This window comes from Dysidea avara, chromosome 5, assembly GCF_963678975.1.
Source record: "Dysidea avara chromosome 5, odDysAvar1.4, whole genome shotgun sequence".
Taxonomy (NCBI): domain Eukaryota; kingdom Metazoa; phylum Porifera; class Demospongiae; order Dictyoceratida; family Dysideidae; genus Dysidea; species Dysidea avara.
In genome coordinates this window covers 36,731,626-36,745,263 of record NC_089276.1, presented here as the reverse complement: position 1 = coordinate 36,745,263, position 13,638 = coordinate 36,731,626, and the positions used below count along the sequence as shown (strand labels likewise).

The following is a 13,638-nucleotide window of genomic DNA, read 5'->3' as shown; positions in this document are numbered from 1 at the left end:
TATATACAATGATACTTTCTTGCTAAAATTCTTCAGGTACATATGTATGTGCTGCATGTGTACTATTAGAATTTGGTGAAAACTTAGACACCTTATGATTGATTAATGTGCTGAGAGATTTTGATAGCAAACAACCTCTGCAAACTGGCACCTTAATTCTTTGAACAACTGCATCAGACTGCAGAACAGCCAATTACACTTAGTACAAAGCAGATATATATATATATATATATATATAACTTTCCAAGTTAAAATCAAGCAAACTTTAAAGTCTCACACTGTGAAAAATGTGGGATATAAGATGGTATTTCCAGTGGCTTATTGAATACAAATAAGCCTTAATATAAACCCTGTATTATACTCATGTTATACTTTAGTATGATGCATACTATACCATTACATATGGTTTCAGTTTATTTACTACAATACCTGAAATAGCTTATATTGAATATAATACCCACACTATACCATCACATATATGGTTTCAGTATGTTTAACACATTAACTAAAGCCTTACATGAGACTGTTAGTATAATACAGGTTATATCAAGCTTTTTTGTATTCAATAAGCCACTGGAAATACCATCTTATATCCCTCTTTTTTCACATTGTCATTACTGACTAAACTTCAAGACAATAGCCTTTTCTAATCTTAAGTAATGAGTTGTCAAAGTTGGTAAACCAGATGTGTGTGGAAGACTCTTTCGCAAATCTGGTCACAAATACAGTAAATCAGCTGGCTATATCAATTATATATAAAATTCATATTTCCACATACACATTAGATCATAATGGTTACACAAGCTACATGATATATTTACAGTTCAGCTAAAGCAGTCCATCATTAGTCATTAAATCAAATAATTTGTGAACTGTGTTTAAATACAACTGTTTTCCAAAATCGTCTGCATCTTGCAATGGATTAATAGTGGCAGCAAGATCTTCTAAACTGGCTTCACTAAGTGGTATCCTAACTTGTGGCACAACTATGGTGTCACTATCTTCATAACCATAGTTAGTAATGTCATCTTCCAAATTCTCTGAGCTTGAATCATTTTCATATCATGATGTACGTCATTATTATTAAACAGTGAGCTGCCTTGTGAGTAAGCAGTATACAACTGCAAAGGTGTCAAGTTATTTTCTGTAGACAATGAGTGGCTATTCCATGCTTCCTTAAATGCACTAAGTGACTCATTGATTCTTGGAACAAAAATGTAATGCAATGAGAATAAATCTGCTTTATTTTCAACATTTAATGCACCATCGTTCTCAAGTTCATGGAACACAGAAACGTATGAAGCAGATACAGATTCATACACATCACGCCAAAGTCTTTCTATTCTGGTATTGTGTACACTCTTACCAGCAATGAAAGACCCTCTTCCTGTGCCTCTGTTTTCTTCCATAAATTGCCATACTGCCACATTTTCACCTCCATGGTCAGTTCTCACTCTTGAAGGCACTCCAAAATCTTATGTGGCACGTGTAAAACAATTCAAAACAGTTTTTGCCCAATTTTTACTGGCACAATGAAGGTATGTAATTACTCGACTAAAACCATCAATTGCTCCATGAATTACAAGGCCCCATCTGATCATTTTGTGATTACCATCCAAGTGCCATAAAGCATTGGGGCCAGGGACGCAATAAACGCGGCGTTGAATTGGTGGATTCCGAGACTGTGAACCACATACTCTTGCAATAGATTTTCTTACACGCTCCCGTTGCACAAATATCTGTATAAACATCAAATAATGCAAATAATGCAAATAATTACGTACACTTGTCAAATTAATAATAGGACTGAAATAATCACGAGTTTTAGTATTCAAGTATAATCATGTACTACCTACTTGTAGTCATGCCTTTTATACCAAAATTGTGACCCAGTCTGGGAAAACTGGTCTTATCCCCCATGTCAGCAGATTTGAATTTTAACCAGAACACAATGCTACATGAATAAACTATCACCAATTTCACTATCAAAATTGAGTGGTCTAGTTTTGCTGGCTGCTATTCCCAAGCCCAGTAGCAATCCATATGTGCGATGTGGGGCCTTAATGGAGCTCTGGTAAGCCTGGGGATGGCTGTATGTGGCTGTATAGCTCGGTGGTATTGAATAAATACCTCTGCTATGAATTTCCTTTCAGTTTTGAGACCTGAATGGCCCACAACTTGGCCTTCATCCCTACACCTTCCTTTTCAATTTTTGAACAGCCTCTTGCCCTCTTGCTGGGTCCCCGCCTCCCTCCCCTTTTGGAGATCACCTGATGCAATCAATCTCGATTCAAAAACTATCTAAAATGGCAGGAAACTTAGTTGTTGGTTACTTGCACAGTGTATGCTCTGGAAGGTAAGGAATTGATGTAAAACATGTGAAAATTGGTACACATACACTGTGAAAAAGGTGGGATATAATATGATATTTCCAGTGGCTTATTGAATACAAATAAGCCTTAATATAAACCCTGTATTATACTCATGTTATACTTTAGTATAATGCATACTATACTATTACATATATGGTTTCAGTTTATTTACCACATTACCTAAAATAGCTTATATCAAATATAGTGTCCACACTATACCATCACATATATGGTTTCAGTATGTTTAACACATTAACTAAAGCCTTACATGTGACTGTTAGTATACTATAGGTTATATCAAGCTTTTTTGTATTCAATAAGCCACTGGAAATACCATCTTATATCCCTCATTTTTCACAGTGATAGCTTCAACCATTGGTGAGCTACAACACACTTAATATTTATAACCAGTGTTTCTTGATACTTTCTTGATACTGGCGATAAGACCGGTTTTCGCAGACTGGGTCACAATTTAGGAGTTCATAGTTTTTTCTTTTTAATAACACACACTGTATTAAAGTACTGATGTTATTGTTCCTAATGTCAATCAAATTCTAGTTTTCATAGTATTATGCCCTGATGACAGTGCATCATGTGAGCTGGGTTACGTGATCTTAACAAGTACTACACTGTATACAAATACCAAAATCCTTAAGTATTTCACTCAAGTATTTCTCTCAGCCCTAATTAATAGCTATACATATTAAAACTTAAGTTTTAGGGTAATGTCAAGCACTAATTCCCAATTTGAATGTCAAAAGGATGAATGGAGCATTTCATGATCACTTCTTGACAGTCTAGAGATGTGTGGTTTACATTACCACCCCATGCATCTTTCTATCTTAGCTCTATTGCTGGATTTCACTGATATGTAGCCACTTTTGCACAGAAATTTAGTGGTGCATGAACAAAAATGTTCAAGATTAATGTCAATATAGTTACAAGCCATAGGCATAACAACCAAGGGGGGATGGAGTCCCCCTTGTGATTTTGTGATTATAAATTTCAAAAAAATATCAAGATACTCTAATAGAGCAGTCAGTTACTCGAATAAAGCAGTCACAGTATTCGGAGAAGCAGTGTAGCAAACTATGAAGTTGTGAATAAGGATTTTAATGTGCTTTATCAATGATACTATCTATATTATTTAGTGGAGGGCAGCCATTTTTAGCAGGTGTTGACCTTTTTTTCTCTTCAACACCAAACTAGAGCCCCCCTATCTAAAAATATCTTGCTACACCTATCCAAGCAAAGATACTGTTGTAATAGGCTATCAGTAACAAGGCAACTTTATGTCAAGAACAATGCCAGTATGACCAAGGGATGACTTCTTCAAGTGGCTGATTGTAAGAGCACGTTGAAACTTTAAATTGTGAGGGTTAAATCATTTTTTTTTTAAATTTATTAATGCTTTACAGCACAAGTGCTGAAGGTCTGTAGGACACCTGGTCCTACAGCCTGCTCAAAGACTTTAGCTACTTAGACTTTAACTACTTAAGGTGTGTTTGAAAAGTTGGAGAAAGGAGAAAAAATCCATGACTGGACCCAGGTAGCCTCGAACCTGCAGCCATCCGATTTACGCTCATTGTTTATCCGAATAAGATGGTTGATTTTACAGAAAGTTACTAGCATCATTACATTCTTTTGATGTTGCATGCACCATTTCAAGCCATATGGGCTCCAGGCTGTGCAGGCATAATCCGAAATCGGTCAGACTATAGTAAGGTAACATTTTTTGATTGCCAAGGTGCAGGACTTGAAAATTCATTAATAGTGGTGCTTTACTTTAATTGGTATCCATATGATTAGTCTTAATTGTTCATCGATAGTCACTGCAAGGTATGTTGCAATATACCTTGGCAACATCACATTCAAAAACGGGCAAAAGATTGTGGAAGTACAATATGATTTTAATTATAATCACAGTCTACAAGATTGATTGATATGTGATTGACAGAATGTACAATTACTATTTAGCTGTGAATTTTTACCCTTCAGGCTTACACCAACAAAGCAATACAACAAAAAGGAAAAGTAACTGCAATTGGTATATAATTATATCTCTGGTCCTTTGAAATTCAGTTTTACATGTAGGCAGGTGGCTATTCAACAACAAAGCAACAATAAGGTGACCGTTCTATTAAAGTACTGTAATGATTTGTTGCTACAATGTGACATATTTGCAGGGTCTTCGGTCAACAACTGGCTGCCCTTTAACATCAAATGTCAAACTGGTCTACTCTGAGGGTCACCTTGACTCAGGCACTCTTGAACAAATTATTCATGCAGTTGCTGGTGTTATCCAGCTGTCCAGCACTGGATGCCCGGTGTTGAGGGTGGTGTCAAGGACGGTCCATCTGACCAGGAAAAAATGATTTACCGACTGTTCTATTAGAGCATATTCATCCGTGCAATGGACTATACCCATTTCTAGCAGGATTATGAAAAGTAAAAATTAGGTTCTGTATACTTAGTTTAGGCATTCGGCCCAATATGAATCTTTGAAATGCCTTTTTTTCAAAAATTTGATGAAGGGATTTTCTCATGTGGCTACTTCTCAGATTTTTTTTTTGGTTAAGCTAAGTACATGGCTAGTAATAAGTATCCACCCCAAAAACACCTTCGCTGTAAAAAAGGCACGCCCAAGAAACTACAAGTACCTGGAACCCAATGTAAAAAAAACAAAAACAAAAATCAGCTTAGCTGAAGTGAAAAGTAACTGGTAACTTAAAGAGCTGATATCTGAAGCGGCCAAGAATACAATTACTAAAGTTTAATCCATGCAAGAACACCTTGGCTATAAAACAGGCGTATACATGAAAGTAACTGGCAACTGAAATGGCTGATATCTGAAGCGGCCAAGAATGAATGGTCATATACAACTAATTCAAAAATTTAACACTGAACCTTTATAATTCAGCTGTGTTCTATATTCACTCTTGCTGCATCGTAAAGTAATTTCTTTTAACTCTAATTGGCTGGTAATTTGGCCGCCTTTTTTAATAGTCAGTATAATAGAGCAAAAAAAGGCGGCCAAATTACCAGCCAATTAGAGTTAAAAGAAATTACTTTACGATGCAGCAAGAGTGAATATAGAACACAGCTGAATTATAAAGGTTCAGTGTTAAATTTTCGAATTAGTTGTATATGACCATTCATTTTTGGCCGCTTCAGATATTAGCCATTTCAGTTGCCAGTTACTTTCATGTATACACCTGTTTTATAGCCAAGGTGTTCTTGCATGAATTAAACTTTAGTAATTGTATTCTTGGCCGCTTCAGATATCAGCTCTTTAAGTTACCAGTTACTTTTCACTTCAGCTAAGCTGATTTTTCTTTTTGTTTTTTACATTGGGTTCCAGGTACTTGTAGTTTCTTGGGCGAGCCTTTTTTACAGCGAAGGTGTTTTTGGGGTGGATATCACTCATTTTTGTCAGTGATAGGCTCTGTACATTTGGTTTAAAAGGTAATTGTTTTGGAAATGAGCAATTAACATTAATGCAGAATATTATCTTGGAGAGTCAGTAAAATCCATACATAATAATGATTGTTTCATAACATCGTAAATTCGGAAGTATGAATTTACGGTGTAGTATGACTGTTCTATTAGAGTAAATTTATCTCTACTGCCTGCACGTCATGAATATATCTCATATCTGTGCATGTTAAATGCTTCAGACACCTAATTAAACTTGCAAGTGCCTAATTAGTTCACAGTTGCTACACAGCTATAAATACATTTGTAATTGTTATCATCATAATCATTTATCATGTCAGTTATAACCATTTTTTAATATTTTGGTCACAACTTCAGGATTAGAGCAGCAGAGAAAGGAATAGAGGACTCAACCATCAAGACTTGTATATGGGAGATGGAACAGTATTGCAATGGACAATGCCGGTACTAACCCCTCAAGGGTGTTGCAGTACAGTATAGATGCAAGACCAGAGCCCCGATCGTCACCTTTTGACTGTGGTCACAACTTCAGGATTGGAGCAGCAGAGAAAGGAATGGAGGACTCAATCATCAAGACTCGGGGAGATGGAATAGTATTGCCATGGACAATGCCAGCACTAACCCCTCAAGGATGTCACAGTGCAGTATCGATACAACCACTCCAACCAGTGCATAAGACCAGAGCTCGATCATCACCTTTTGACTGAAATTTTTATACTTGATGAAGCAATTAAAACAAAAAAGTTGTAGTACTTGTACTTTCCTGAGAGAACATGTCCCCAGAGTCCCAGACTCCCTTGCCTGTTCAGCAGAATAATAGGATTGAGCCTTACTACCACTTTCACGTTATTCTTGGCCTGAATGTACATATCAGCAACATAATACAGTAGCTGTAGATAATGCTAGTTAATGCCCCTAGGCAGAGCTATAGGGGTGGGAATTTTTCCCTACTATCATACTATCATAGTAGTTCTTCTCGCAGTTCTTTGCCTGGCCATCATCAACTGCTGTCCATCAACTGCTGTCAAAACATTAGTCTCGTCCCCCAGACCCTTCCTCAAGCATGCTTATCACACAAAAATAACTTAGTTTAGCAGTGCACAAACAATTATTCATTGACAGCTTATACTACACTTACCGCATTGTTGAACCATGTATACCACCAGAATGACAACTAACACGTGATCTATTTAGGGGAAATCTCGTGGAAAGTCCCTAATTACCTTAAGCCGACACTCATGATACGTGGTTTTAAATTGAATGGTTTAAGAATGTAACTGGATGGTGAGGCGTACTTTAATCGGCTCGACTTTACTGAGAAACTCGAGCCCCTCGTGAGAAACTACATCGCTTGAGCAACGCTTGAAAAAGTAAGAGTCAAGAATACTGACTCTATGATATATTCCGATCTTGAATGCTAACGAAACGAGGAGTGAAGTTTGTGCAACGTGTCACATCGCCACACACTGATTCACCGTGTTAGTGCGATAAGGTTTTTGGACCTGTCCACCAGATGTTGAAAGGAAATTCATTCCATCACATGTTGAAAGGAAATTCATTCCAACTTGTGAAGTTATTGATATACTCATTGTGGTCCATGGGGACATCAATGATCATTTACCAGTCAGCTGTAAGTAATGTCACAACAGAAGGAAAGGAACCATTTCCATACCCCTATGGCATACTGATTTTCCAGGTCAGTTTATGTACACCCAACCACAGAAATGTAGAACTTTGGTTGCAGGTGGAAATTAAACACCTTTTTACTCAGTTACAAGAGATTCACCCAGCTGAGATAAAATGTTGAAGTGAATGTCATTAGTACCTACTTGTGGTTCATCAGGTACGTATTGGACAATTCCAAGTGTCCAGATTATGCAGTTGTCCTCATGTTCAAGTTTACACGTTTAGGCAAGTTCCACAACATCCTATAATCTATTACTATATCAGTGTGGAATAATGCTTATATAATATTTTTCATATTCCAGGCTTTAGGTGTATTGTATTTAACACCTGCTTGTTGGTTTTTGCAGGCCATCTGGTCATACTGGTTTATCCACTAGCAGTTGAATGTGATCATGGTACATATGTAAGTTGAGACCATGCAGGAACAAAGATACAGGTGTCATGAATTTCAGGTCAGTTGACATTCAGAGGAATTGTATTATTGCAATTGTTCTTTTTGTAGTTATCAATTATCAGTGACCAGTTTGTGATAGCGTACTTTTTTTTGACTAATGACCAAATGTTCTGGTTTACATGCTTACTCAACAGTTATGTTACTCACTTAACCTGCATATGGGATATATATTTTAGTTTATTTTGATTATTCATCTTTTATTGGTACAGCCTGGCATATTGATTTCTTGCACATTCTCTTTTTAATTCAGTGCCTGCTGGATTGTTTTGTCAGATATCGAAACAGATGTCTTTGGTGTTGCGACCGATGTTCCAGGTCAGTTTGCATGTGTGTTTAATTTAAGGTTGACTTCAGTGCCTGCTTATTCTTTTACAGGTCTCGGTATTGAGTGTCATGAATTTCAGGTCAGTTGACGTACAGAAGAATTGTATTATTGCAATTGTTGTTTTTGCAGTTATCAATTATCACTGTATACTAGTGATGTGAATTTGCAGGTCAGTCTACTCAGATGTATCAGGCATAGTGTTGATGGGTTCGAACAAGTATCCTGTGTAGACTGTAGTGGCATCAAGGGTGTTAATTTCCAGGTCAGTTTACATGTTGTGATGTTAGTGATTTTTTCCTAGTACCCAGATATTAAGTGTATTGTATTTAATGCCCACCTGTTATGTTTTTAAATTATGGTATATCAGTGTAGACAGTGCAACAGTAAGCCTTCTGTGTTGTAGTAACTATTTGTTTCATAATATTATGCTGTTGTCCCGGAATGGCACAATTTTTGGGCAATCAGTGTGAAGTACAGTGGTACAAACATTGTATTATGACCAAGTTGTGATAGCGTACTTTTGTTTGACTAATGTCCTAATGTTCTGGTTTGACTAATGTCCTAATGTTCTGGTTTAACATGCTTACCCAACAGTTATGTTATTCATTCACTTAGCCTGGGATATAATTTTTGTTCATTTTGATTATCCATGCTATTATTGACACAGCCCGGCATATTGATTTTTTGTACATTCTCTTTTAATTCAGTGCCTGCTGGATTGTGTCATCAGATATCGAAACAAGTGTTTTTGGTGTTGCGACCGATGTTCCAGGTCAGTTGCATGAGTGTTTAATTTAAGGTTAACTTCAGTGCCTGCTTATTCTTTTACAGGTCTCAGTATCGTCATGCTGACATACAAAAAATCATCACTATTGTTGGAACTATTTTTAGTCAAGTCTTGATGTGATGTTAATTAACGTTGTTACACATTGTTGTATGTTTACCATATGGCAAGAAATTATCATGGCCATCATGAAATTTGAATATTGTGTAAGTTGTGTGGACCAACCCCAACTCATACATGGTCCCTGGCAAACCACAAACCACATTCAAGCCACAACACCACCAACTACATTCGAGCAATCCATTACAAAATTTTGTTGCACCATTTGTGTGTGCATAATACTTAATGAAAGCCACAACACAAGCTACATGGTACACACTACATAGAGGTGGTAACCCCTAAAGGCTTGTTACCTTTTGTATTCACCTTATCGGCCTTTGTGGTTAATCTATTAAAAATTACATGTAAATAGAGAATTGAAGAGTATGCTTAAAGCACCTTCGCTAGTGATTTTGTTATAAGACAACTGGCGATTTATAAACGCTCGCATGGGGTGGTACTACATGGAATTTAAAAGATTTCTGCTTAAAACGCCATCCCTAGGGAACTTACGGTTCAGCACGCTGTCACAACTTGTTTATCAGGCATTAGAGTTTGTGTCCACGTCGTGTCTTTAAAAGTTATTGTAGGGATTAGAGGTTGATTGAAGAAAATACGCGTATAGGCAAACCAGGATTGGATAATGTCAGTGCTAGACGGACTATACAAACACGGCTATGTTGACTGGTATAACGTGACAGTAGTTATAACATAAGTTAGAGAAATAAAGTGAAATACGCCTATTTTTTATTTTGCGATGGTTACTTTTTTATTATAGCGAGGTCGCAAGAAAACTATAACGACTCCTAAAGATTTTTTATCACGTAACGCAATACAAATCTATTGAGAGATGTTGCGTAATTTAGGACTAATATTGCGAAACCGGCCCTACACGTAAATAACTCACAGTAGTGGCCGCGCGTCTTTTAATTGGGCGTGCGCTTTGTAGTTTCTTGGCCGCGCGACTCACTACCGTGAGTCTTGATAATATAGGAGTAGTTAGTTGCCTATTATAGTTTCACATTTTTTAGAACGAATTGCTAGATGCTGGCGGTGGACCAGACACATAATTACCAATTGCATGCAGTGGCCTGCTTAGCTACCTTCTGGGAGTTTAAATGGCCACGAATCATCACTTCTCCTGATCTTGGAAATCGAGATTTAATTTCTTGAACTATCTGATCTAAAGAGTCATCACCTATATTTGAATATTTTTCAATATTCCACTCCTTTGCCCTCCTCTGCAACGTTTTTGAAGAAACGGCAACGAGTGATTCGATTTCATTCCATGTGAATCGTAGCGAACGCAAGTACTTTATTTGCTCCTTGTCAATAATCCTTTTTGGCCGCCCTGGTGACCCAGTACCGGTTGCCATCTCTACACATGAGAACTTACTACTTGCACAGGAAGTGATGTGCTGGTTACCCCGGGGAAAAAAAAACAAAAAAAAACAAAACAGGAAGTGATGTACAGCATATACGTAATGGATGCGGTTTCTACTAGACATATCACGTGATCTAGCCTTTGCAATCCTCTCATTCCCAACACTTTACTTGATTTTATCGTCAGCTATATATTACTGCGATATAATAATAATTATTATTATTATTATTATTATTTTCCAAAAATGTGCAGCCTCAGTTTGAGGATTAACACACATATGAAACATGCATACAAAATGTTTTACAATATGATTGATTATGGGATTACTGATTGGTAGGGGAAAGTAATAATAATTTCAGTTGGTACTTAAAAATTTGTAATGATTGTTGTTGGATTAGGTCAGGTGGGAGTGAATTCCACAGTCTAATTGATCTAGGGAAGAATGAATTACTGTACTGATTGGTCCTTGCATAGATATGATGAAATCTTTGATCATGTCCTCTGGTGTTAGAAGTGACAGGGATTAAATCAACTGGGGATATATCAATAAGATTATGAACAATTTTGTAGAGGAGGGTGATACTAGATACTTGTCTGCGGTGTTCTAAGCTGGGAATGTTAAGGTCAATGAGCATGTTAGTTACGCTGCTGAAACGCGAGAAGTCAGCCATAATGAATCTGGCAGATTGCCTCTGTACTCGTTCAAGCTTATCAATGTCTCTTCTTATGTGAGGGGACCAGACAGGATTGGCGTATTCTAAGATTGGTCTTATCATGGCATTATAACATTTCAATTTGATTTGAGTTGGGCAGGACTTAAGATTTCTCTGTAAGAATGCTTTGACTGATAGAGCTTTGGATGTGATGGATATAGCTTTGGATGGATGGATGGATGGATGGATGTGATATAGCTTTGGATGGATGGATGGATGGATATAGCTTTGGATGGATGGATGGATGGATGGATGTGATGGATATAGCTGACTGATAGAGCTTTGGATATAATACCGACATTTGGCAGCAGGCGAAGAAGAAATGTCCAGGAAGCAGCAAAGATGGACAGATGATAGAGATATCGGAAACCGCAACTTACAGCGGACGGCTACACCAGAGCAAGCACCCGATATAAACGCATTAGCAGGAGCTGTTGCAGATGCTTTACAGCCTTTACTGCAGTCGCTGTCATCTACCGGCCAGGGCTCAATTTGTAGTAACCGAGGTAGTAACAGTTCCTTGAGTAGTTCTATTTCTAACGCTGGATTTGGTGGGTCCGCGGCTTATCATGGAGGTGAAATTAGGTCATCTACTACTGGTCGTTCCGAGCACGTCGTTGAATCGTCGCCGCGTGGTGAAGTACAGCGGGATATCCGGCTAAATCAAGCACCTTTTCAAGCTGCATCACAATTTCAACTAGCTGCAAACTTAGGAGGTCTACCTGAACAAAAGCGAACTAAATTCTCTTTTGAGCCTCCTAGTTTATTTGAAAGCGTAAGAAGACGCCGGCTAACCGCCAGCAGTGGAAAACAAAGTGGGAGCAAACAAAGTCGACCAGAGGTCATCAAAGTGACTACATATACAAGAGATATCTTTTTACTTCCCCACGTGTATAAGTCTGATCCGGGGGAAGTGTTCATTCCCAGAGGAAGCCATCGGAGTTTCCTGGGAAGAGCTGCGGGTCTGATGGGGAAGATAGAAATTAACAGTGCCATGTCAGAATCAGATGTGCGCAAAGAAGTTTGCGAAGTATTTGCTACACCAATGGGGCTGACTCAGGAAGATTTGAAACATGGTCGTTATTTCCCTTTCAGTTATTTGCAGAAAGCCGGATCAGGTTCGAGGAGTCTTTGTATACCCTCTGTTGCACCATCCTTTGAGTGGAATGGAAAGCAAGTCGCCACTTTAGGCAAAGCAGGAACATTTATATATGTATTAGCAGAAGCAGTCCTACCAGGATATGAAGCATTGGTAAGTTTATTCTGCATATACTTACATGGAGCACGCATTGCAAATGGAATAAGTACAGTGCTCAATATCTAACTGATTACCTTCATGTTTTTTTTATGAATTGCATTGCATCATACACCTACAACTTTCCCCAGGTATTTTGATTCATCTCCATTCCAGAGTGAATTTTCCCCCCATGTGGACATGTTAGGCAGTTGAGGAGATGATGTGGCAAGCTTCAATAGTAGTTGTACCTTTTTAGCAGATCTCATTCATGGCTTCCTAGAAATATATCAAGTCAGATTTAGATACATTTACTTTTTCTGTGCTTTTTAGTAAACGTGCAAGTCATTTTAATGTTATAATGTTTTTGGTACAGTGTAAATATGCATGCCGTATGCTGGTATTGTCCATGCACTAAAGGAACCTCTTTAAGGAGTGCAATGTCATTTGGTACATGGAGGATCCTTCTTTATGTCAGTTACAGCATTTGAGCTAGTCAATATTTCTGACCCAGTCTGGAAAACCGGTCTTATCACCTATCGAGAAATGCTGGTTTTAAGTATTTAGTGTGTTGTAGTTTGTCGATGGTTGAAGCTATATGTACCAAATTTTCACACGTTTTGTACCAATTCTTGACTTCCAGAGCATTCACTGTGCAAGTAGCCAACAACTAAGTTTCCCATCATTTTAGATAGTTTTTAAACCGTGGTTGACTGTATAAGGCGAGCTCCAAAAAGGGTAGGAGGCAGGGGGCCTGGAAGGTGGGTAAGATGGTATTCAAAAATTGAAAAGGAAGGTGTAGGGATGAATTAGGCCAAGTTTAGGGCCATTCATGTATCAAAATTTGCTAAAATAAAAGGAACTTCACAGCAGAGGTACTTACTTATTCAACACCACAGAGCTGTACAGCCACATACAGCCATCTCCAGGCTCTATTAAGGCCCCACTCTGCACATATGGATCGCCACTGCATAGGCTTGGGAAAAGCAGCCAGGAAAACCAGACCACTCATGTCTAGCTGATGGAATTAGATAGTTTATTCATGTAGCTTTGTGTCCTGGGTGAAAAATCGAATCTGCTGACATGGGCGATAAGACTGGTTTTCCCAGACTGGGTCACATTTAGCCAACT

The 13,638-nt window shown here is 37.9% G+C and overlaps 1 protein-coding gene and 1 pseudogene across 5 annotated transcripts; one reads left to right on the top strand and one right to left on the bottom strand.

The window, feature by feature from the left end:
• Positions 1-779: 779 nt before the first annotated feature.
• LOC136255237 (uncharacterized) lies at positions 780-10,552 on the bottom strand (annotated as a pseudogene).
• Positions 7,005-9,299, top strand: LOC136256375 (uncharacterized). Of its 5 annotated transcripts, none has more exons than XM_066049313.1 (8): positions 7,207-7,524; positions 7,573-7,671; positions 7,862-7,966; positions 8,219-8,283; positions 8,344-8,372; positions 8,463-8,555; positions 9,001-9,065; positions 9,125-9,299. In XM_066049313.1, exons 3-8 carry the CDS (start codon positions 7,956-7,958, stop codon positions 9,198-9,200), a joined length of 339 nt encoding a protein of 112 aa, XP_065905385.1. In that variant the 5' UTR covers positions 7,207-7,524; positions 7,573-7,671; positions 7,862-7,955; the 3' UTR covers positions 9,201-9,299. The 5 variants fall into 5 exon arrangements, with proteins under 5 accessions (XP_065905386.1, XP_065905385.1, XP_065905383.1 ...); XM_066049311.1 differs by having other exon boundaries at positions 7,573-7,739; XM_066049315.1 differs by having other exon boundaries at positions 7,211-7,524; positions 7,573-7,739; positions 8,423-8,555.
• Positions 10,553-13,638: the final 3,086 nt, after the last annotated feature.

Bases quoted from the DNA above. Each gene is read 5' to 3' on its own strand.
- LOC136256375 (XM_066049314.1), top strand. The intron at 8,284-8,343 runs GTCAGTTTGCAT...ATTCTTTTACAG, and splicing joins TGTTGCGACCGATGTTCCAG to GTCTCGGTATTGAGTGTCAT. The intron at 8,373-8,462 runs GTCAGTTGACGT...GTGAATTTGCAG, and splicing joins TTGAGTGTCATGAATTTCAG to GTCAGTCTACTCAGATGTAT.